General features: G+C 37.0%; 1 protein-coding gene and 1 long non-coding RNA gene across 2 annotated transcripts in view; both read right to left on the bottom strand.

The window, feature by feature from the left end:
* Positions 1-20,409, bottom strand: part of LOC123539613 (uncharacterized) — a 28,062-nt gene extending 7,653 nt beyond the window's left edge. Inside the window, exons 1-6 of the mRNA XM_053526375.1 lie at positions 20,328-20,409; positions 18,619-18,683; positions 17,556-17,752; positions 5,040-5,142; positions 2,495-2,672; positions 733-886 (exon numbers count right to left, since the gene is read on the bottom strand). Of these exons, the coding sequence (XP_053382350.1) occupies positions 733-886; positions 2,495-2,672; positions 5,040-5,142; positions 17,556-17,752; positions 18,619-18,683; positions 20,328-20,342 (712 nt within the window). The 5' untranslated portion in view covers positions 20,343-20,409. The remainder of the gene's footprint in view (positions 1-732; positions 887-2,494; positions 2,673-5,039; positions 5,143-17,555; positions 17,753-18,618; positions 18,684-20,327) is intronic.
* Positions 7,455-14,466, bottom strand: LOC128549531 (uncharacterized). The gene is made up of 3 exons (XR_008367781.1): positions 14,009-14,466; positions 11,133-11,218; positions 7,455-9,588 (listed from the first exon to the last, which is right to left on the bottom strand). It is a non-coding gene; the product is annotated as an uncharacterized LOC128549531 (long non-coding RNA).
* Positions 20,410-24,854: the final 4,445 nt, after the last annotated feature.

The raw sequence follows: 24,854 nt of genomic DNA, 5'->3' as shown, positions 1-24,854 counted from the left end.
ACTTAAAGCGCGAAAGGACCAATTTCGCGACACTTATTTTTTTCTGGAAGCGGCTTTAGAGAGTGACTCGATAAGCTGCATTGTTTACTTACTGACATCAAACTTGACTGCCGTACTGAACGCCCGTTTGATGGTTATGTTAAGGTCTAGCCTAGCCGTTATTACACTCGGTCTAGCTAACTTGGGCCGGTCAGAAATGTCTCCAGTTTGTCGAAATTGAACATTGCCCCGTGCAGTTGTATTCCTATGAGAGTATAACTGCCGTGCAACATTTCAACGGAAGTTCCAGATGCAAGCATTACTAGCGCCCGGCACTATGACGTGGTATCGCTATTCGTGATCAACTTTGGATGATAGAACACACGTCAAAGATACTCATACGACAGTAAAAACCGCAAGCATGGTGTTCATGTGCAAAATATTGCACAATAGTTAATGAGCTTATATTTATAGGACAAATGATCCCAACTGAGTGCAATTAAATTGTATTAGTGTACTTTCTCTGTGGTAAAAATTTGACAAACATTGTTGAGTGCTTACAGAGTTACACGAGAAAGAGTCATGCACTCTTTCTATTCAAATCATCAGTACCGCTACCTTTATCATTCATTATAAGGCCTTGGTGCATTTGACAAGAGTTCATGCAATTCATTTTCTACGGAAAAAGTGATGCTTCAGTCTTATTCCTTTTTCTCGGTGACCGGTGATATATTAAATTTTAGCCTACTTTACCTCCACTTATAAGGAAATCCCTAAGATCCTTCTTTTCCTCAATGGCTGGAGGTTTACGTGTCGACTTCTTCTTTTCTACCTCAATAACTGTCGACAATTCAACGTTTCTCGCTTCCTTATCCATTCTCCATTTACTCTGCCTTTGTGAACACGTCTGAAGATATAAATAGAAATTGTTGACGGACGGACGACGGACACACAAGCGGTCACAAAAGCTCACCAAGAGATGTGGCTCAGGTGAGCTAAAAATGTGCTCACTGTAGCAGCACTTAACTTATGTTGATGTTAATTAAATAATCACCCTGGAAGAATTGTATATCTTAGGCATCTTTAAAAGGCTGAGCAGTAAATAATTTTAACTGTTTATGAGATTTATGTTTTAAACGGGTATAGTGATATAAAGTGGTATTTCTAGACATGATAGCCATAACAAAAGAGGTTCACATACCAAAACAACACATGTAAACCCGAGATGCAACATATTATACTCTTTTACCGGTCAGTAGTCGAAACTATTGCCCATGGCCCGAATATACGGAGTCGAGTAATAAAGTCGGCTTCTTTTAAACGGATAAAGTGAGATTTAGTGGTAACGTATGTTCAAGCATAATAACAATATACGAACGAGCGAGGTACAGATTGATGGAATAACGTGTAAACCGGAGCTGAAATATGAGACGCATTAATCACTATCAAAATTATGTGGTAAACTAAATTAATTAGTTTACAACAATAAAATACTGGTTAAAAACTAGAGCTATCACTAAAGGTGATGAATGTACCCCCCGCATGCACTGACACAGTACATTGCAATTTGACGCACACACATTGCAATTTGACGCACACAAGATTGCATAATTATGTGGACTGTATGTATATAGAATGTATGTATACAGTATAGTAACAAAAAACAAAATCCTATAACTATGCAGAATATTTATCTAAAAGAATGTAACATGCACCATGCACAACTAGGGTTGGTACTGATCACTTGTGTGAAGTTTCATTAAATTGTGTCAAGGGGATGAGGAGATATGGTGCGCACAAGATTGTGTCTATGTATATAGTATAGTAACAAAAAAAAACAAAGTCCCATAACTCTGAAAATTTTTTTTCTGAAAGAACCTAACATGTCCCATGCACAACTACTGTTGTTACTGATCACTTGTGTGAAGTTTCATTAAATTGTGTCAAGGGGATGAGAAGAGATGGTGTGCACAAGATTGTGTCTATGTATATAGCATAGCAACAAAAAACAAAGTCCCATAACTCTGCAAATTTTTTTTTCTAAAAGAACCTAACATGCCCCATGCACAACTAATGTTGGTACTGATCACTTGTGTGAAGTTTCATTAAATTGTGTCAAGGGGATGAGGAGAGATGGTGCGCACAAGATTGTGTCTATCTATATAGTATAGTAACAAAAAAACAAAGTCCCATAACTCTGCAAATTTTTTTTCTAAAAGAACCTAACATGCCCCATGCACAACTACTGTTGGTACTGATCACTTTTGTGAAGTTTCATTAAATTCTGTCAAGGGGATAAGGAGAGATGGTGCGCACAAGATTGCGTCTACGGACAGACGGACAGACAGACAGACGGACAGACAGACAGACAGACAGACAGACGGACGGACGGACGGACGGACGGACGGACGGACGGACGGACGGACAGACAGACAGACAGACAACCTGTAACCAGTATACCCCCCCTTACAACTTTGTTGTCGGGGGGTACAATAAATGTAATTAAACTACTCACGACATAGCAGTCTGTATGTAAATGACAGAGAGCAACTTCACAACGGATGTCCAAAAATGTAAACTGGTCATCATACAGCGGCGTCAGTTTGAAGAAGTTTGTGTGTACCTCTAGAACGCCATTCTCTTCAAATGGTACTAACTCGCTTTTAATTAGATCCACCTCTCCACCTGCACATCTGAATACAAGAAAATCATGTGTTGTCAAGCAGTAGACAACGAGGAAAAGTTTAACAATTATACTCTGAACGCGGCCGGTGGTTGGGCGAGGGGGGGGGGGGGGGGGAGTGAAGGGGAGGGGAAGGGAGTGTTGTTGAATTAAATTTGAGTGTGGAATGTTTGGAAAATTAGAAAATCCATGTGTACAACTTTACATGCTTAATAACATTCCTATAAATTTTTATAACTCTAGATTAGATTTTTACTAAGTCACGGGACATTAAATCTGCACATCTTATACATGCTGGATAATATTCCTGTGAAATCAAATACTTTTACAGTTTATTTGGTTCTTTATAAATAGTTTTCACTAAGTCAAGGACCATTACTCTGTGCATAACTCCACATTTTCATCAAGTGGGGAGGGTTATAGGGGAGGGGCATATGAGAGGGGTAAAGGAGAGGGGATGAATCGCAAAAGTTATTTCGGGTGCACAACTTCACAACATGTTGAACAACACTCCCATCAAGTTGACTCCATGTCAAAAACTTTTAGAAATGAGTGCGACACAGATGTTCAAGCCCTCTGTACATATTTTAACTAAGTCAGGGACCATATTCCGGTCTGGTCTTGCACAGAGTAACTGACCTGACAGAGTGAAATCCCAAACAAACAATCAAGTGCACAACTTCACTTGCTGGATAATATCGTTATAAAGTGTCATGACTGGATCAAATATTTTTTTAGATAAACTTGCGGCCGTTTACTCATATATGTGACATTCTTAGGTCATAACTCTGGTCTGCCTGAGTGAAGTCCAATACTAAACCACTTGTACACAACTTCAAATGCTGAATATTTGATGACAAGGTGTAATACTTTTCGAGATATGCACGACATCCGGATGTGCGACAGATGTGCAGACAAAGGCAAAACTAAGTGCACCCCAAATAAAAAATGACTGCATGACACATGCCTCCCTGAAAATGCTTGACAGAATATCAAATAATGTCTTAAAAGGGCAATTACTCTAAACTCTAAAATATCAGTTATGAAAGTCTAGAGCATATGCACACGTCCACATCAAATTTATGATATATACCAAGTTTCATTTCAGCTGGATGAAAACCGTAGGAGAAGTTGAGCAAACAATTATATGATGTTGTTGTAATCTTATTTACAAGTCCAAAAGAGATCATAACTCCAGAAATTATAATCGAACATGAAAGTCCCAAAAATATTCACTTGTCCGCTTCATGATGAAAATGTATACACAACATTGCATTTATAGTGGATGGAAAAAGTTGTGTGTGTGTGTTGGGGGGGGGGGGGGGGGGGGGGGGGGGGGGGGGTTAGTAAGGATATTAATGAGATGGTTTCTATATGACTAAGTTCAAAATGGGTCATAGCTCAAAAATGATAATTGGGCATTAGAGTTCCAACACGCGCATGCCCAGTTCATGTTGATGATATATGTAAAATTCCATTTGATTTGGATGGAAACCGTAGGAGTAATAACATGCGACTAATCATTTTGAGCTTTGTAAAATAACAATTACCACATAATAGGTGCAGAAATAGTAAACAATTGTTATAGTACTAAAGGATTACAAAATTACTCTTTCAAAGAACATACTCAATTCACCCTACAGTAATATTAGGCAATTAGTATTGTATTAAGATATAATGAAATTACCAAATTCAATCTATATGTGTCATATTGAAGGTTATGAACTTATTCTTTCAGAGAACATATTCAATTTATAGTGCTGTAATAGTATGCATATATCACTGTGTGAAAAGATTACGATCGATATCATCCTTTCAGATACAGTGCTGCGATAGTGCGCACACATGTATATCACCATGTGAAAAGATTACGATAGCATCCTTTCAGTTACAGTGCTGCGATAGTGCGCATATATCACCGTGTAAAAAGATTACGATATCAGCCTTTCAGTTACAGTGCTGCGATAGTGCGCATATATCACCGTGTGAAAAGATTACGATATCATCCTTTCAGTTACAGTGCTGTAATAGTATGCATATATCACCGTGTGAAAAGATTACGATATCATTCTTTCAGTTACAGTGCTGTAATAGTATGCATATATCACCGTGTAAAAAAGATTACGATATCATCCTTTCAGTTACAGTGCTGTAATAGTATGCATATATCACCGTGTGAAAAGATTACGATATCATCGTTTTAGTTTATATGGACATTTGTTTTAATATGAAATTAAACATCACCAATTCATAAAAAGAAACCGTTTTTTACACAAAATTAAGCATGCACGTTAGGCATGCATTTTCTATTATTTGTCAAAAAGTGTCATCTACAAATATACAAAGAGGTTCAGCAATGAATGTGTATAAGGCCTACCCATTTTTCAAAAATACATCTGTTTTCGAAGGTTCAATGTCGTCGGAAGGTTCACTTTCATACTGATTATACCAGCATTTCTTTACAAATGGGGCTTGGTAGTCTGAAACAAGACAAGATAAATGATAAAAAACACACTCTACTGCGTTTGATGATAAACCTTTGGTGTTCTCTAAAACACTTCAAGAACCTTTTTTTACAAAAAGGGCTATATCCTTGTCTTAACAATATGTTTTATTGTCTTTCTTCTAATATTTTAATTGTACATTAATACGACAATATCTAATATGAAATAAGGCACTGCCTCAATCGGGAATCGATCAGACTTCAACTCATCCCTTTAACATTTAAAAAAACTGTCTACTATGGTGTTTAATAACAGGCAAATTGTTGAGAAGCACAATGACAGACTTAAGGTGATCACAACAGCTCACACTGTGCTCAGGTGAGCTAAAAATCATACAAACTTAAAAGTTACTAGATTGCAACTCACTGTTAACAAGACTTAATTAACAGACACACATTAACAATCTATTTGCACCACGGCAGGTTAAGAGCTCAGTCTAGGGAGACATATTAGCCTTCTTGTGCAGGCTTGGTTTTTTTTCTATTTGTGTTAATTGTAATTCTGAAATTACTCGTAAAACAAATCCTAATTTTGCTTTTATATACACATCACAAAGACTTGCATTACACTTTATTTATTGAATAAACTGTTCACATGTTTAAGTTTTATCTGTATACACATTTATAATGATCACAGATCACATAATTTGTTTTATCCATACATGAAATATAGCTGAATTGTGAATAACAACTTTTAATAACAGTACTGGATGCTTTTGTCAGGCTTTGAAATTAGTATTGTCAAAATAAAGAAAATGTGACTTGCTGTAATCTGTATTCTAAAATGTACAATTTCTCTTACAACAAGAACAAATAAACGAAAGGGCCATGATGGCCCTGTATCGCTCACCTGGCATATTGACATAAAGATCATCAAGATCAACATTCTGACCAAGTTACATTAAGATATGATCATAAATGTAGCCTCTAAAGAGTTAACTAGCTTTTCCTTTGATTTGACTTGGTGACCTAGTTTTTGACCCCACATGACCCAGATTCAAACTTGACTGAAAGATCATCAAGATTAACATTCTGATTAAGTTTCATGAAGATGCAGTCATAAATGTGGCCTCTGGAGTGTTAACAAGCTGTTCCTTTGATTTGACCTAGCGACCTAGTCTTTAATCCCACCTGACCTAGATTTAACTTGGCCTATAGATCATCAAGATTAAAATTCTGACAAAGTTTCATTAAGATATGGTCATAAATGTGGCCACTACAGTGTTAACAAGCTTTTCCTTTGATTTGACCTGGTTACCCTAGACGACCCAATATCAAACTTGTCTAATATTTTATTGAGGGTAACATTTTGACCAAGTTTCATTAAGATTGGGCCAAAATTGTGACCTCTGGAGTGTTAACAAGCTTTTCCCTTGATTTGACCTGGTGACCTAGCTTTTGACCCCACTTGACCCAGATTTAAATCTGATCTATGGATCATTAATATTAACATTTTGACCAAGTTTCATTAAGATATGGTCTTAAATTTGGCTTCTAGAGTGTAAACTAACTTTTCCTTTGATTTGACCTAGTGACCTAGTTTTTGACCCTACATAACCCAGATTCAGACTGGACTTTGAAATCATCAAGATTAACATTCTGACCAAGTTTCATGAAGATATAGTCTTAAATGTGACCTCTACAGTGTTAACAAGCTTTTCCTTTGATTTGACTTGGTGACCTAGTTTTTGATTCAAGATGACCCAACATTAAATGTGTCCAAGATTTTATTGAGGGTAACATTCTGACCAAGTTTCATAAGGATTAAGTCAAAATTGTGACCTCTAGAGTGTTAACAGTCAAACTGTTGATGACGGATGGACACAGGGCGATCACAAAAGCTCACCTTGAGCACTTTGTGCTCAGGTGAGCTAAATGCTAGAGTTGTCACAGGAGTGACGAATTATACCTCCACAATATGGCCTTATCAAAGAACTAAGCCAATAACAAAGCAGCATTTTCTTGAGCTATGACCTAATGACCTCAAATTCAATCTCCATAGTTTCATGATCCTCCGCCCAAGTGTTCTCAAGTTGTTGTATGGAAAAGGTATAAATGTTCCGGGTCAGCCTGACCTTTGGAATTCTAAATCAATACAGGTAATGTGCTGGTCAAGACCAACCTTGTACTAAATTTTGTGTTTCTCATCCCAAGCATCCTGAAGTTATTGTCCAAAAACCGTTATTTATTTTGTTGAATTTAACATCACACCGACACAGGATAGGTCATATGGCGACTTTCCAGTTTAATGGTGGAGGAAGACACAGGTGCCCCTCGTGCATCATTTTAAAGAACCAGGTCAGTGTGACCTTGACCTGTGACCTACTGACCTCAACATCATTAGGGGTCACCTGCTGGTCATAATCAACCTCCCTAACAATTTTCATGATCCTAGGCTCAAGCATTCTCAAGTTATAATCTGAAAAACATTTCACTGTTTTGCCTTATTGTGACCTTGACCTACTGACCTCAAAGTTAAACTTGACCTGTATTTCATGATGTGACACCTGTGTACCAAACTTTATCATCCTAGGCTCAAGGTCTCAAGTTATCATTCGGAAACGGTTAAACTGTTCAAAATCACTGTGACCTTGACCTTTGATCTATTGACCTCAAATTCAAACAACCTGTATTTTATCATGTTACACCTGTGTTACAAAAGCTATGATCCCAGGCCAAAGCATTTGCAAGTTATCTTGACCTTTGACCTACTGACCCCAAAGTCGAACTTGACCTGTAACTATGTACCAAAAAATATTTAAATCGGTCAAGCTTTTCATGAGTTATCATCTGGAAGCCATGAAAACCTACTGACTGAAAGACAGACAAGCTTACTATATGGGGGTATAACAGAACATTCTCTTTAAAATCTCATAAAAAATATGAGAACTAGATGCCCACGGGCAATATGTCAAGCCCGCCAGCTGTCAAAAGAACTGGGAGTTGTGCATGACACTCCTTGTCTCACTGAGGCAAACATTTATGCCAAATAAAAGAGATTGCAAAAAGTTACAATATAAGTTATTTACAGTAACAACAAAGGAACGTAAAATTTAAAAAAAAAAAAATTCTAAGTCCACACAAAAATCCGCACCAGCAGAGATAGGTCAAAATACACCTGAAAATTGGATGTAACATGCATGTTGTACTACAAAAAAGTGGTCTTGATTTTTCCCTACGACCAGTAATAAACAAGTTACAAATGTAAGCTATTTATAGTAACAACAAAGGGAAGTAATTCTAGGATCTTATGCATAACACTCCGTCGCATGATGATGAACAATTGTGCAAAGTTACATCAAAATCCCTCTATGCATCAAAAAGAAATGCTCCAGACAATGTCATTCTTGTATCTGACTTTTGACCTCTAAGTGTGACCTTGACCTTAGACCTGGTTCTTCTGCATGACACTCCGTCTCATGGTGGTGAACATTTGTGCCAAGTTACATCAAAGTCCCTCCATGCATGAAGAAGAAATGCTCCAGACAAAGTTGTCATTCTTGTATCCTTTGACCTCTAAGTGTGACCTTGACCTTAGACCTAGCGACCTGGTTCTTGCGCATGACACTCCATCTCATGATGGTGAACAATTGTGCCAAGTTACATCAAAATCCCTCCTTGCATGAAGAAGAAATGCTCCGGACAAAGTCATTTTTGAATTTGACCTTTGACCTGTAAGTGTGATCTTGACCTTTGAGATAGGAACCTGGGGCTTGCGCATGACACTCCGTCTCACTGAGGTTAACATTCATACCATATATAAACAAGATTGCTCCATGCATGTCCAAATTATGGTCCAGACAAACAAATCTGGACGGACGGACGCACGCACATACACCGAATAGACATTTTTTTTTTGTTTTTTTGTTGGATTTTACGTCACACCGACACATGATAGGTCATATGGCGACTTTCCAGCTTTAATGGTGGAGGAAGACCCAAGGTGCCCCTCCATGCATTATTTCATCACGAGCGGGCACCTGGGTAGAACCACCGACCTTCCATAAGCCAGCTGGATGGCTTCCTCACATGAAGAATTCAACGCCCCGAGTGAGGCTCGTCCCCACATCGATGAGGGGCAAGTGATTTGAAGTCAGCGACCTTAACCACTCGGCCACGGAGGCCCCCGAATAGACATTTGGACAACTATGTCTTCGCTTCCGCAAGCGGGCTCGACAATAACAAAACCAATGTGATAATACATTATCTCTTAAAGTAACAGAGCTTAGTCAAACACTGTTGTTCTCAAAATATATTTAGTTTCTAAATAAATCCTGAATTCCTATCCTTAAAAGTTTTTTTTTCATTAAAGTTCCCTTGTTCTTTTGTCTTTTTATATTTTCTGGTGTTTCTTTCTTGCTTTTCAAGTATACTGGATTTGTTGACCTTCCATTTTGTAGCTGCCTGCTCTCAAGAAGTGAACCTGTAAAACAGAAATCAAATATTGTAAACTGATAAAAAGAGACCCCAACCAACTTTCATAAAGATCCCATGAAAAATGTGACCTATAGAGTGGTCACAAGCAAAAGTTTACTGACGCACGGACGAATGACGGACGACGCGCTATCACAAAAGCTCACCTTGTCACTTTATGACAGGTGAGCTAAAAAATCAATATCTGAGAACCGCTTCCTCCGGTAACACTAAAATGTAAATAAAATTGAACCATTTGTTAATGTGATTTTTGGGAAATGTTACCTTGCATTTTGGGATGTCGGGGAAAAAATGCAATATTTTTGGATTGGGAAGGGGCCGAATATAGGCCTTTATTACATGAGTGTATTCTATTGTTTCTCTCATTGGCTGAAAATGGTTCGAAAAGTAATGAGTACATATCATATCAACTTATCTTGGGTTATAAATAGTACGAAAATAAAAATAGATTGTAGTAGGTGTTTGGAAAACCAATATCAACCTGATTTGGTCTAAATTTATTCCTTATTTCTTTATTAAAGATACAATAATTGTAATAACAAGACTGACTATACATTTATTCATGTAATAAAACAATTATTAACTTTTTTATAGGTTGATATCGGCTCGGTGAATATAACTCTTTTCGAGTTGATAAATCCTGATATCAACCTATGAAAAAGTCGATAATTGTATACTGTCATATAAGGATGAAAAGCCCTGCCGGCTAACAATTTCTGACAAGAAATCATTTTCAAAGTTTTTCTTTTCGGTGAGTTCTATATGGAATTAAATTCTTTGGGTAATTTTGAAAGAGGACCACCCCATGATCATTCTGTGAAGTTTGGTGTAAATCTGCCCAGTGGTTCTGAAGAAGATTTTTACAAATTGTTGGCACATGACGGACATCAACTCATGTTGTCACCCTGTGACAGGTGATCGAGCTAATAATTGTTTAAATTTGCATACATGTATCAAATTTTATGGTTTTGTCCAGAAATGCTTTATCATCAAGAAAATGAAATGGAGTCTTTACTAAGGTCTAAAAAAAAATTTGTTTCCGGTAACATGCTAAAAAAAAATTAGGGTAGGTAGGTCGGAAAAACTTTTTCTTTGGATTTTTTAAAATTATTTTTAGGGAGACTTTTGGAAATTATTTTTGTGTCAAAAAATGAATACAAATAGGGGGGTTATGCCTCTAGAGCATCAGTAAGTTGATTTATAACATCACTGTCCATGTTTAAAGCATAAAAAGTGCAGTTTGCAACTTTTTGTAAAAATGTTGAAAAAAATGTTCTCAAAGACAAAGGCGGACGGACCGTCCATTTATGGTCGGCCAAAAATTTATGGTAGGTCAGGATACAGGAAACAGACAATTTTTTTTTACGCCTAATGTTCCTTGGTATTTGATTCTATGCACGGACTCAATCGCAAAAATCTGTTCACACAAATACTGATTTGTATACAGTATATCATGCCTTTTGAATGATTGAAACTGCTTCCCATGGTGAACAGCTGCAACTATATAATAAAGAAACAGAAAGATAGAAATACCTTATGAGCCGCAAGCAAGTGGTTTCAGTCTGTCAACAAGCACTTTGGAGCAGTACAACAATACTCTGTATAATAGACCAAGATGCCTGAAAATAGTGAAAGGTGAGCATTAAATTAAGAAAACATGGACAACCAGCTGTTTTGAAATTTCAAAGGTCTAAGAGCTAACATCCTTTTTGTAGTTTATCAATTTTAATGCCAATAAGATGACCCCAATTATATCATTGGCATGGCGGGAGAAATTTGTTTAATAAAACTTTTTTTAATGAAAATAAAACAGTAGCAAATTTTGTCAAAATGTATAATGAAACGAAGTAAATGCGGTTAAAAATTTCAATAAAACTTTTTTTAATGAAAATAAAACAGTAGCAAATTTTGTCAAAATGTATAATGAAACGAAGTAAATGCGGTTGAAAAAAGAAAAGTCACTGTATAAGTAGGTTTGTTTACACGACTGACCAGCCAGAACAGCCAAACATTCATAGCTGTCAAGGCTCCACAAAGGCCACAAGTGTGATCGGAGTTCGAAGGGAAAGTTTCCCTCGTGAGGGTCTGGAGGGCGATGATCCTTAAAAGCCGGAAACGCCCTCACATAGAAAATTTAGACTTTTAACACACAATAGATCTGGTTTTGAATAGTCTCCCTGCATGACTTTTTGTGATGTTTATTCATGCGGTAGAAATAACATGTTGCACCGGTGAATGTAAAAGCTGTATTATACGGTATAAAAACACTGTGTCAACGTCACCTTGCATGTTTGATTCAATAATTTTCTACGAAAAAAAACGATTGATTGCTTTATTTCTTTAACATGTGTGTGACCTTGAATAGTAGGTGTGTGAGCGTGATCTAAGGCCGAAATGTGTGTGGCACACGCGTAATGCGTGTGTCTTGACAGGTATGAACATTACTTTAAGCCAGTGAATTCCAGGTACCTTTTTGACTTGGTGGTCTATGACCTTCACTTTGCTCGGTATCATGAAAAGGCAAAAACAGACTGGTAAAGCAGCTAGAAGAATCTGTTCTGCCTTCCTCAGTTTAGTATGAGCACAGGAGCCGACAAAATGCTACAATTGTTTATTGGTATCTGACGGTCATGATTAATAAACATATAACTTTAAACATATTTGAGTATGTGTGCAGTGTACAAAATTCAGATTTCAACTATATATAACCATGCTGGCAACCAGATAGAAAATTTTCCAAGCCTGACACCAATTTCTCATGCCCGAACTTAAAGCTGAATTTTGAACCATAAAACAAAGGTCTGGTCTAGCTCATACCCTCAAAATACTTCATTATATTGTTTGGGACATGCTCGACTGGGGATTCCTAGGAGAACAGGAACTGAATGCATCTGACCAAAAAGTTATGTGAGCAGCTTCAGTTTGCATTTGCAGAGCTCAAATTTAACTTTTTTGACCAACGTACTGCAAATTTTAGCATGTAGCTTTTTTTTCTTGTTGCTTAATCTGAAATCTACTTGCAAATTTAGACTTTCAATAAAGAATGTTAGAATATCCTAAAAAATCATGCTAGAACATCAATATTGTTTGCACGGTTTTCCTTGGTGTACAATTTTGTGCGTTATAACTCAAAATGACCTTCAAAGTAATTCGGAACGCATCATTGATGGCGTAACTTAACTACTGGCTGAAACTACGACAAGGCAAATTTTCGTACCTAATATTATAAATAGCGATTCAACTGTATACATGTACGAATTAGTAAGATAGCCTGCGTTCTAGATTTAATTATAAGATAGACCTCTACATTTCTTTATAATCAGTAATTCATTCAACAAAAAATGGCTAACCAAAAAAGATGTTGTGTTTTCTGTTATCCTCAAATGAAAGCGAATCTACAAACATTATCAAAAACTGCAACAATTTTGACTATTATTTGTATTTACAAAATAAATTGTGTGAAATTTTTATCTTAACTTGCATTCCATGAAATTGACAAGTTTGCATTTAGCGAGTCCAAAATTTGAGCCCTGTGATTTGTGAAAGTCATCTTCTGCATGATTATGGTTCTGACTAACTCTTAAACTCTTGCATTTATGGAACATTTTGAATTCAATTCCTTCATAATTCTGACCAACTAATCGAGCATGCTTCAGAACTCCAGGTAAGGGCTGTATTTTTGTAATTACGAACTTGTTAGGGATCAGATATGACTTTATTTTACAATGTGGATGTATCAATACGAATTTATTTTAAAATGTGGTTGTATCAGTACCACATGTAAACATTATTACATATATTCCAAAGAAAGATCGAGCCGAATTGCATGTCTGCGCCAAGTTGCGCTTATCAACGCTATCTCGACTGTTGACAATTTGCACGGTGTCAAATGAGTGTGGAATATACGAAACAAACACCAATAGCATAATGTAATGCATTAACACATAATTTTTTGGACTTCAAAAATTATGCGTCATAAAAATCTGAAAAGGGGAAATAATTCTACCAAAACTGAAGGCAACCAAGTTATTTTTATTTTAATTTGTGTCATATGAACAGATGAACCAAGTTTGAAAGAAATATCTTTACTATTTTTCAAAAAATGTTAGTTTTTATGTCGAAAGCCCGATCGGGCAATGTTACCAGCCTGTTTAAAATCTATATTTTTTTCTATAAGCCGATCCGATTCCCTATAATGCTATATTTAGAGCGAGCACAGCTTATCGGCAGAATCATAAGCTAAACTTAATTACTGTGTATACATGCAGTGAGCCTTAAGAAATAATAATCTAAAAGGCCCATTTCAAATTGATGCATAAATAAAAATGTAAAAAATAAGGAATTTCTATGCTTTTTATGGGTGGGGTGTGTTTACATTATTATTATACAATGGAAAGTTAGTTACTCACGTTTCTTAAAATGTCAACAGGTCCAACCATGCACATGCTGTAATGGAGTGCTGTCCATATTCTATATAAAAGTAAAATAATTCCATTAATCAGTCATGCCTGCAAGTAAAATCACGGATTTCTTAATTTTAAAAATTCAATATAGGCTTAGTAACAAAGAAGTTCAAAGAAACTAAAGTACCGGAAAGGAATTAAATACGATCTGAAAAGCGACACAAAGGTGAATCTATTCTCTCATTCCCCGAGCTGAAGAACTCGTTGGAGAATGTTTTTGTTTCCTTAAATTTTCAAAATGTCGGCGCCAGTGTAACGTGTATCCACTCTCACTCTAAATATAAAAATGTTCAAAATGTCGCCGTTTAAAAATGCTACTCAGTATTGAATAAAGCATGTTTGTATCACAAATTATATCAGTGTAGTCACGTTACCGGCTGATAAGCTTCTGACGCAACAAAATTAACAGCTTACTTTGAATATTCTTTCGAGTCGCAGACATCTTATTGTGCGGATATTGCGTTTCGCCTACTGATCTGACGGACGCTTATTAACATTAACGAAGACCGTGATATCCCGAATTTCATCGGGGTCGTCGCACGCCCATGGTCTAAACCGGAACTCCATATTTTTTTATTTGGATAGTATGTGTTGTTTGGATACCCTTGTATGTTACCGTAGTGGGATTCGATCCCGATTTTCGTCGCTTCGCGACGAAAATCGGTAAGATCGATTCCCTAATAAGTTATTCGGATTTCTACAGATTGGTGTCAAATTTATTATTTCGATCAAACAAACTGGTAGCAGTTAAAGTAGCTTTGAAAAAGTGAATGAAATGCAATACACGCTCCCATATCGGGATGGGACTAATGATTTAAACCAAAGTATAACCTAATGAACATATTTGTCAATGATTTTTTTGTTTGTTTGTTGGGTTTAACGTCGCACCGACACAATTTAGGTCATATGGCGACTTTCCACCTGTGATGGTGGAGGAAGACCCCAGGTGCCCCTCCGTGCGTTATATTATCATAGGCGGGGACCTGGGTAGAACCACCGACCTTCCATAAGCCAGCTGGATGGCTTCCTAACATGAAGAATTCAACGCCTCGAGTGAGGCTCGAACCCATATTGGTGAGAAGCGAGTGATTTGAGGTCAGCGACCACTCAGCCATTGTCAATAATATATAGGACACAGTTATTGTACGATAATGAGGGAAGTATCACCTTTGCCAGATCTGTAAACTTGGATTTTCATCGATATCATCTTACAGTAAGTGTTTTATTTTATGACTACACTTAGAAAATTATAGCAGTTACGTTGTTTATAAAAACGTTTATAGTCAATAGACAATTTTATCTTAATGTAACAAGGCTGCCGATTATAATATGCGTTTATAGATGTGATTGGCTCGCGTTTGACTGATCAATATTTAGTATATTTGGGGCATATATGCTCGTTCCAGTTCCGGACGGAACTAATTTCATAAATTGTAATGAAATATATATTTCTTTTAGACATCTAAATCTATGTAATGGATCTTTTTGTCATAAAAAGTTGCTTAAATGTGATTGACCGTCAGAGTTGCCTTGAGTTCTCTGTTGAGGTAGATGTATACCGTATAGATAATACAATGTAGTTCTAACAAAATCCCTCCCCTGTCACACTATATAGATGAATACCGTGTGGATAATACAATGTAGTTCTAACAAAATCCCTCCCCTGTCACACTATATAGATGAATACCGTGTGGATAATACAATGTAGTTCTAACAAAATCCCTCCCCTGTCACACTATATAGATGAATACCGTGTGGATAATACAATGTAGTTCTAACAAAATCCCTCCCCTGTCACACTATATAGATGAATACCGTGTGGATAATACAATGTAGTTCTAACAAAATCCCTCCCCTGTCACACTATATAGATGAATACCGTATAGATAATACAATGTAGTTCTAAAACAATCCCTCCCCCGTCACACTATATAGATGAATACCATATAGATAATACAATGTAGTTCTAACAAAATCCCTCCCCCGTCACACTATATAGATGAATACTGGTGGATAATACAATGTAGTTCTAACAAAATCCCTCCCCCGTCACACTATATATATGAATACCGTATGGATAATACAATGTAGTTCTAACAAAATCCCTCCCCCGTCACACTATATAGATGAATACCGTGTGGATAATACAATGTAGTTCTAAAAAAAATCCCTCCCCTGTCACACTATATAGATGAATACCGTGTGGATAATACAATGTAGTCCTAACAATATCCCTCCCCTGTCACACTATATAGATGAATACCGTGTGGATAATACAATGTAGTTCTAAAAAATTCCCTCCTCTGTCACACTATATAGATGAATACCGTGTGGATAATACAATGTAGTTCTAACAAAATCCCTCCCCCGTCACACTATATAGATGAATACTGGTGGATAATACAATGTAGTTCTAACAAAATCCCTCCCCCGTCACACTATATATATGAATACCGTATGGATAATACAATGTAGTTCTAACAAAATCCCTCCCCCGTCACACTATATAGATGAATACCGTGTGGATAATACAGTGTAGTTCTAAAAAAAATCCCTCCCCTGTCACACTATATAGATGAATACCGTGTGGATAATACAATATAGTCCTAACAATATCCCTCCCCTGTCACACTATATAGATGAATACCGTGTGGATAATACAATGTAGTTCTAAAAAATTCCCTCCTCTGTCACACTATATAGATGAATACCGTGTGGATAATACAATGTAGTTCTAACAAAATCCCTCCCCCGTCACACTATATAGATGAATACCGTGTGGATAATACAATGTAGTTCTAACAAAATCCCTCCCCCGTCACACTATATAGATGAATACCGTGTGGATAATACAATGTAGTTCTAACAAAATCCCTCCCCCGTCACACTATATAGATGAATACCGTGTGGATAATACAATGTAGTTCTAAAAAAATCCCCCCCGTCACACTATATAGATGAATACCGTATAGATAATACAATGTAGTTCTAAAAAAAATCCCTCCCCCGTCACACTATATAGATGAATACCGTGTGGATAATACAATGTAGTTCTAAAAAAATCCCTCCCCCGTCACACTATATAGAGGAATACCGTGTGGATAATACAATGTAGTTCTAACAAAATCCCTCCCCCGTCACACTATATAGACGAATACCGTGTGGATAATACAATGTAGTTCTAACAAAATCCCTCCCCCGTCACACTATATAGACGAATACCGTGTGGATAATACAATGTAGTTCTAAAAAAATCCCTCCCCCGTCACACTATATAGACGAATACCGTGTGGATAGTACAATGTAGTTCTAAAAAAAATCCCTCCCCCGTCACACTATATAGATGAATGCCGTGTGGATAATACAATGTAGTTCTAACAAAATCCCTCCCCCGTCACACTATATAGATGAATACCGTGTGGATAATACAATCTTTAAAATCCCTCCCCTGTTACACCCCGACCTTATTGTCATTCAGATAACGATAAACTACCTGGTTTTGTAAGAGCTTTCACTCTTAATCGAATGTTCTCATTGGTTGACACTTTATCTTTAACTAGCCCCTCATCACCTACAACTTGGAGGATAGCCAGTGAGTGCCTCTGTACTGGTGTAGATGCAGGTGTCGTTGCGTTTGTGATATTAGCAAAACCACCAACATTTTCTTGCAACAACTTCCGGAGACTAAACCTGAAAACATACTAACTTGATCTGAACTATGTTTTCACCGGTTTACATGCAACATGTCTGCGGCCATGTTCAAGTTCTGTAATTGTATGCGGAAAATGTAATATTTAGAATTTTGACCCGGGTGCCTTTTCATACATTATTTCAACTGCCGGATACAAAATGACAGTTTAAGCATAGTAACGAGTATAGAAGATATAAAACAGTCATATAGGGAGAGAGTTTCTAAAAATGCTAATATAGCTCCCTACTCAATCCTTAATGTTGATATATGTGTTATTGTAACAACTGTTATTATACTGAATAAAATATTGTTTAAACCAAAACAGTCATATACGAATACAGAAATAGACGCATTGGAGTTCCATCCTTGCTGTAATATTCTGTTTCACAAGGGTTCTGTCATTCTGACTTTGTTGGAGGCCTAAGATCCAAGATCCTCTTCATCTGTGTTTGAAAGAAATAAAGTTGACTTACGACTTTAATTTGTGCCGGTATGACTTAAAACTTATTCTCCACTTTTAAGATTTTCCTTTCATATAAACATTTGGATTTTACCGTCAATTGTCTTGTTGATTAGAACTCGTTTTGCAAAATGACTTACTTTTGGCTATTTTGATTTACTCCCTGGTATTTAAAACCGCATTTAATTCCGGATCAATATCACTTCCTGGTGTAATTCGAACGTGTTAGAATGGAAATAGATTTTAGTTTTCCGGCCTTCATGATTAGATAACTACGCATCTGAACTCCAAACCGTGTTTTATTTGCCAACAAAGCACGCAAAACTAAAATCTATTTCCCAAATAACAATAAGCGTTACATCACAATAGAAATGTTGCCATACATATGTTACACTGAAATCTTACCTGTTTGGAGAAATGTCAGCTCCATGTAGACTGCAAGTAGCGCATTGTACAATAATGAAAATTATCTGAAATATAATCAACACTAACATACAAATAAATGCTTCTTATTTTAAAGTTTTTGTTGATATATACATGCACATTTTTCATTATATAGAGGAAATTACACGGGTGTCTTTTCAAATTGAATGAGAGATTGACCTGCGACAATTTCTTTCAGGCATGATGCCGGCATCTGTGAAATTGACCTACGAATGTTTCTTACACGTATGATACCGGCCCCTGTGAAATTGACCTGCGACTGTTTCTTACAGGCACGATACCGGTCCCTGTGAAATTGACCTGCGAATGTTTCTAACAGGCACGATACCGGCCCCTGTGAAAATGACCTGCGAATGTTTCTTACACGTGCGACTGTTTCTTACACGCATGATACCGGCCCCTGTGAAATTGACCTGCGAATGTTTCTTACACGTGCGACTGTTTCTTACACGCATGATACCGGCCCCTGTGAAATTGACCTGCGAATGTTTCTTACACGTGCGACTGTTTCTTACACGCATGATACCGGCCCCTGTGAAATTGACCTGCGACTGTTTCTTACACGTATGATACCGGCCCCTGTGAAATTGACCTGCGACTGTTTCTTACAGGCACGATACCGGCCCCTGTGAAATTGACCTGCGAATGTTTCTAACAGGCACGATACCGGCCCCTGTGAAAATGACCTGCGAATGTTTCTTACACGTGCGACTGTTTCTTACACGCATGATACCGGCCCCTGTGAAATTGACCTGCGAATGTTTCTTACACGTGCGACTGTTTCTTACACGCATGATACCGGCCCCTGTGAAATTGATCTGCGAATGTTTCTTACACGTGCGACTGTTTCTTACACGCATGATACCGGCCCCTGTGAAATTGACCTGCGACTGTTTCTTACAGGCACGATACCGGTCCCTGTGAAATTGACCTGCGACTGTTTCTTACACGCACGATACCGGCCCCTGTGAAATTGACCTGCGACTGTTTCTTACACGCATGATACCGGCCCCTGTGAAATTGACCTGCGAATGTTTCTTACACGTGCGACTGTTTCTTACACGCATGATACCGGTCCCTGTGAAATTGACCTGCGACTGTTTCTTACACGCATGATACCGGTCCCTGTGAAATTGACCTGCGACTGTTTCTTACACGCATGATACCGGCCCCTGTGAAATTGACCTGCGACTGTTTCTTACACGCATGATACCGGTCCCTGTGAAATTGACCTGCGACTGTTTCTTACACGCATGATACCGGTCCCTGTGAAATTGACCTGCGAATGTTTCTTACACGCATGATACCGGCCCCTGCGAAATTGACCTGCGACTGTTTCTTACACGCATGATACCGGCCCCTGTGAAATTGACCTGCGAATGTTTCTTACACGCATGATACCGGCCCCTGTGAAATTGACCTGCGACTGTTTCTTACACGCATGATACCGGCCCCTGTGAAATTGACCTGCGAATGTTTCTTACACGCATGATACCGGCCCCTGTGAAATTGACCTGCGACTGTTTCTTACAGTCATGACCCTAAGCGGCGTGCGACAGAAGATAGCCATTCTTCATAAGAAAACACAGCATACGCACTATTTTTTCCTAGCTACATTAATTTGAAGACTGCTGTAATAAACAGTATAAACTTCAGATCAAATCACATACCAACAGGATGACCATTCTGTTTTCAGTCAGAACCAATGCAGTCGTCTAAATATAAAAATCAAATGTCTCCGACGAAAGAGATCTGAAAAATATAGAGGTTTGCATGAAAACATTTGGCAAATATTTGTTTCAATAACGCTAACTTCCTAGCCTCGGATTTTTTCATATGTTGATGGCTTCAGGTTAAATACGGACGGACGTCCTTTCGAATGAATTTTTTTTTTGTATTTCATAGAACAGGTCTAGGAAAGTGGAGTATTTACAGATTATCTCAAGTCTTTGAAAACTGATAAAATTATATTTAGACACAAAATCGCAGCTTGAAATTAGTTGATTTACTTATGGTATGTATAAATAAAGGTCAATTGTAACTTTCAGTCATTTCTGTTGACTTTGATTTTTCTGAAAATGCCAAAAAATCAAAGTCAACAAAAATGGCTGAAACCCACAAATGACCTTAATTTATGCATGCTGTAAATAAACCAATTAATTCCAAGCTGCGGTTTTTAGGATAAATGTTATTTCATCAGTTTTCATACACACAATCTGTAAATCTACAGATTGAAAAATCTGTAAATTTATAGATTATCTGTAAATTTACAGATAATCTGTAAATATTCCACTTTCCTAGACCTGTAGAATACACCTTTACCTATTCCCGCAGTACTCAACATATGTCCGGTCATTTGCTCGTCAGACGTACGGACAGGGGGCGAATCTAAATTTCACGTCCCCTCCGCCCCTCCCCCACTCCCAACTCAAACACAAAAAGAATGTTAGGCAGAACAGGTCTAGGAAAGTGGAGTATTTACAGATTATCTGTAAATTTACAGATAATCTATAAATTTACAGATTTTTCAATCTGTAAATTTACAGATCAAGTGTTTGAAAACTGCTAAAATTATATTTAGACACAAAATTGCAGCTTGAAATTAATTGATTTACTTATGGTATGTATAAATAAAGGTCAATTGTAACTTTCAGTCATTTCTGTTGACTTTGATTTTTCTTAAAATGCCAAAAACTCAAAGTCAACAAAAATGGCTGAAACCCACAAATGACCTTAATTTATGCATGCTGTACATAAACCAATTAATTCCAAGCTGCGGTTTTGAGGATAAATGTAATTTCATCAGTTTTCATACACACAATCTGTCAATTTACAGATTGAAAAATCTGTAAATTTATAAATTATCTGTAAATTTACAGATAATCTGAAAATACTCCACTTTCCTAGACCTGCAGAAAAATCTTCGGAATAAGCAACATGTTTATGATAAAAGGTGTCCTTTTCCTTCTTTCTTTGTTGTTGTCGTGTAGCAATTAAACAATAACATTTCAACTGATTAATTCCTTATACAACATGAATGTTTTCAATATTTTTAAGCAATTACCTCAGCTTTTTTTCCAGCTTCTATCCATTTATTGTTTACGTTTGCTAAAGTAACACGCTTTGCACGTGAAATATCGACATTTTGCGGGAAACCAGACTGGTTGCAAACAAAATAAAACAAAACAAAAGTAACTACGGAAAAACAGCAATTTTACCAAGAATCTACATAATTATTAGATCGACTTTATATAACCTGCAAAAGTATACTCATATTTAACTAAATTTTAGAGAATCGTGAAAACAACCCCAAGATTTGCACGACGAAATATGTTAAACTGATTTTCTATCTTTTGATTCTCTGTCTTTTCTGATTCAAACAGATTCTGGTTTGGTTATGTTAAAATGTGATTAATTTAATCGCAATAATAAAATTATGGTAAATTTTTTAAATAAATAACAAGTCTATTAAAAGGTGGTACCGGTAATTTATTTTTTAAAAATCAATTCAACTAATTAGTATTAAATTACAAGTGACATTTTCTATATCGTATGCACGTGGAAAATCGCTGGATTTATGTAACGTTTTTGTTTGCAATTTTTCCTTGTTACTTGATGGATTTTAATAAACTTAAAAGCGCCGAGGACAAATCCTCAGCATTAAACATCTGCCACTCCAGCCGAGGACAAATCCTCAGCATTAAACATCTGCTTCGCCAAAGTCAAGTGTGTACGTTATCTACACATTCGGTCTGTGAAAAAAACATTTGAGCGGAGTGTTTGAGAAAAGTATCAAGATTTTCTTGCAAACGCTTTGTGTCGAAGAAAGCAGCTACTTTTCTGTTTTCGATGCTTTGAATTTTATTACACTATGCCAAGTTATAAGCAAATTAGAAGCAAAATGTTACCTGAATCGAGCTATTTTTCCCACGTGTACGATACCGAAAAGTCACCTGGGCTGGTTACCCTGAACTAGATCACAGTTACAATACAAAAGTAAGTATTTTTTCAACTTAAATTTTATTAATTTCAACTTTATTACTTGCCATTTTTACAATTATGCGTAAGAGAATAAACACTTAGAATTTTTGACTGAGTTATGTCATAGCTGCAATATTACACTTTAGAAACAGCCAAAATTGCTCCTCTTAGAAACAATATCATTCAGCCTTCAATACGTTGCAACCAGCAGAAAAGCGTATAGTCACTGGTACCGTAGTATGTCGGGAACTTCTCTCAAATCCTTAAATACTTTATACCATCAATGTTCACCGATACAGGGTATATTTCTGCTTGCATCAGGTGGATGACACAAGATCAGTTAGAAAAGCAGTTGTTCAACAAAAATATATTTAGAATCTTAGAAAATATGTCTGAATTTTTAAAGCTGTAGATTTTCATCGATCAGAGTTAAGGTTTAAGTACACACCACACGAAAACAATATTAAGTCATTGTTGGTTAACTTTAGATTATTTGTGTGTAAGCGCCAAGATATTATGTTTTCTATGTTTGTAAATGCATTTTCTTTATCAGTCAGTCAGCCAGCCAGCCAGCCAGCCAGCCAATCAGTTTTCACTAATGTAAACAAGAGCTCGTAGAACACGAAATGCCCCCCTCCACACTCCCATTGATGCATTCAGTAACTGCACAAGGAACAAAAGTATTTGGTCATTGTGCACTCAGTCTACACGTTTGACGTACTGACCTCAAATCAATAATTATGGGATTTGCAAGTCATAAGTGACTTTCGTATCAAATGTGATCTGTGACTAGGCATTCTCTATTTATTCGGCAAAAAGAAGTTCTACTGTTCTAGGTCAATGTTACCTTGACCTTTGACCTACTGACCTCAAAATCAACCGGGAAATCTGCTGGTCATGATCAACCTCTCTATCAACTTTTATGAGCGTTCTCAAGTTATCGTCCGGAAACCGTTGTTCCGGGTCACTGTGACCTTGATATTTGACCTACTGACATCAAAATCAATAGGGGTCATCTGCTGTTCATGATCAACCTCTCTATCAACCTTCATGATCCTAGGCCCTTGCGTTCTTTGCTTATCATCCGGAAACCGTTTAACTGTTGACCTTTGACCTACTGATCTCATAATAAACAGGGGTCATCTGCTGGTCATGTTCAACCTCCCTAACTACTTTCATAATCCTAGGCCCAAGCGTTCCTGAGTTATCATCCGAAAACGGTTTAACTGTTCCGGGTCACTGTGACCTTGACCTCTGACCTATTGACCTCATAATTGATAGGGTCATTTGCTGGTAATGATCAACCTTCCTATTAAGTTTCGTGATCCTAGGCCCAAGCGTTCTTAAGTTATCATACAGAAACGGGTTAACTGTTCCAGGTAATTGTGACCTTGACCTTTGAACTACTGATCTCAAAATTAATAGGGGTCATTTGCTGGTCATAATCAACCTCAACCTATCAACTTTCATGATCCTAGGCCCAAGCGTTCTTGAGTTCTCATCCGGAAACTTTGGTCTGCGGACCGACCGACATACCGACCGACCGACGTCTGCAAAACAATATACCCTCCTTCTTCGAAGCGGGGCATAAAAAGTGATGGTTCTTACTGTCTTGCCTAGCCACTGGTAGAGCAGTGAAATTAAACGATCGAATCTTAGATGTCCACATGCATATTTCAAAACGTTTAAGCAAATTCAAATCAATTTTCAAAACGGCTGTAGGCCTTCGTTAAATAAAGGATATTACGTGTCTGTCTTTTCATGTTGAATTTGTTAAAAAAAAAACTTAATGAAATGCGAGGCTCTGTCGCTTCTGCTCTTTTCCTGCTGAAAATACCAAAATTCCTTCTTTTTTTACCAAAATATTATAGACTAAGTCAATAAGTCCAATGTCTCCAACGTATACTTCGAGAGTACCAATAGACTTCCATTATTATTATAATATTTTGACGTGCACGGCTTCCATAAATTCAAAACTGTATATCTAATCACATTTTTTTCAAGAACTATCTATGAAAACATATGAATTGTGACATTTTGAGTATTTTTGCGAGAATGACATGACACCCTGTTCACATTGTTGGTATTGCGGTTGAAAACCGTTTCATATTCTTTTTTCAATATACATCAAATGCAGCAAATATTTTTTTATTGCCAAAACACTCTAATCGCACTAAATAGGTTCAAATTCGGATAATAATCACCTCTTGAGTTTG

Source organism: Mercenaria mercenaria, chromosome 16, assembly GCF_021730395.1.
Source record: "Mercenaria mercenaria strain notata chromosome 16, MADL_Memer_1, whole genome shotgun sequence".
NCBI classification, from domain to species: domain Eukaryota; kingdom Metazoa; phylum Mollusca; class Bivalvia; order Venerida; family Veneridae; genus Mercenaria; species Mercenaria mercenaria.
Note: the sequence above shows the minus strand (reverse complement) of the source record. Positions and strands in the feature narration are given on the sequence as shown.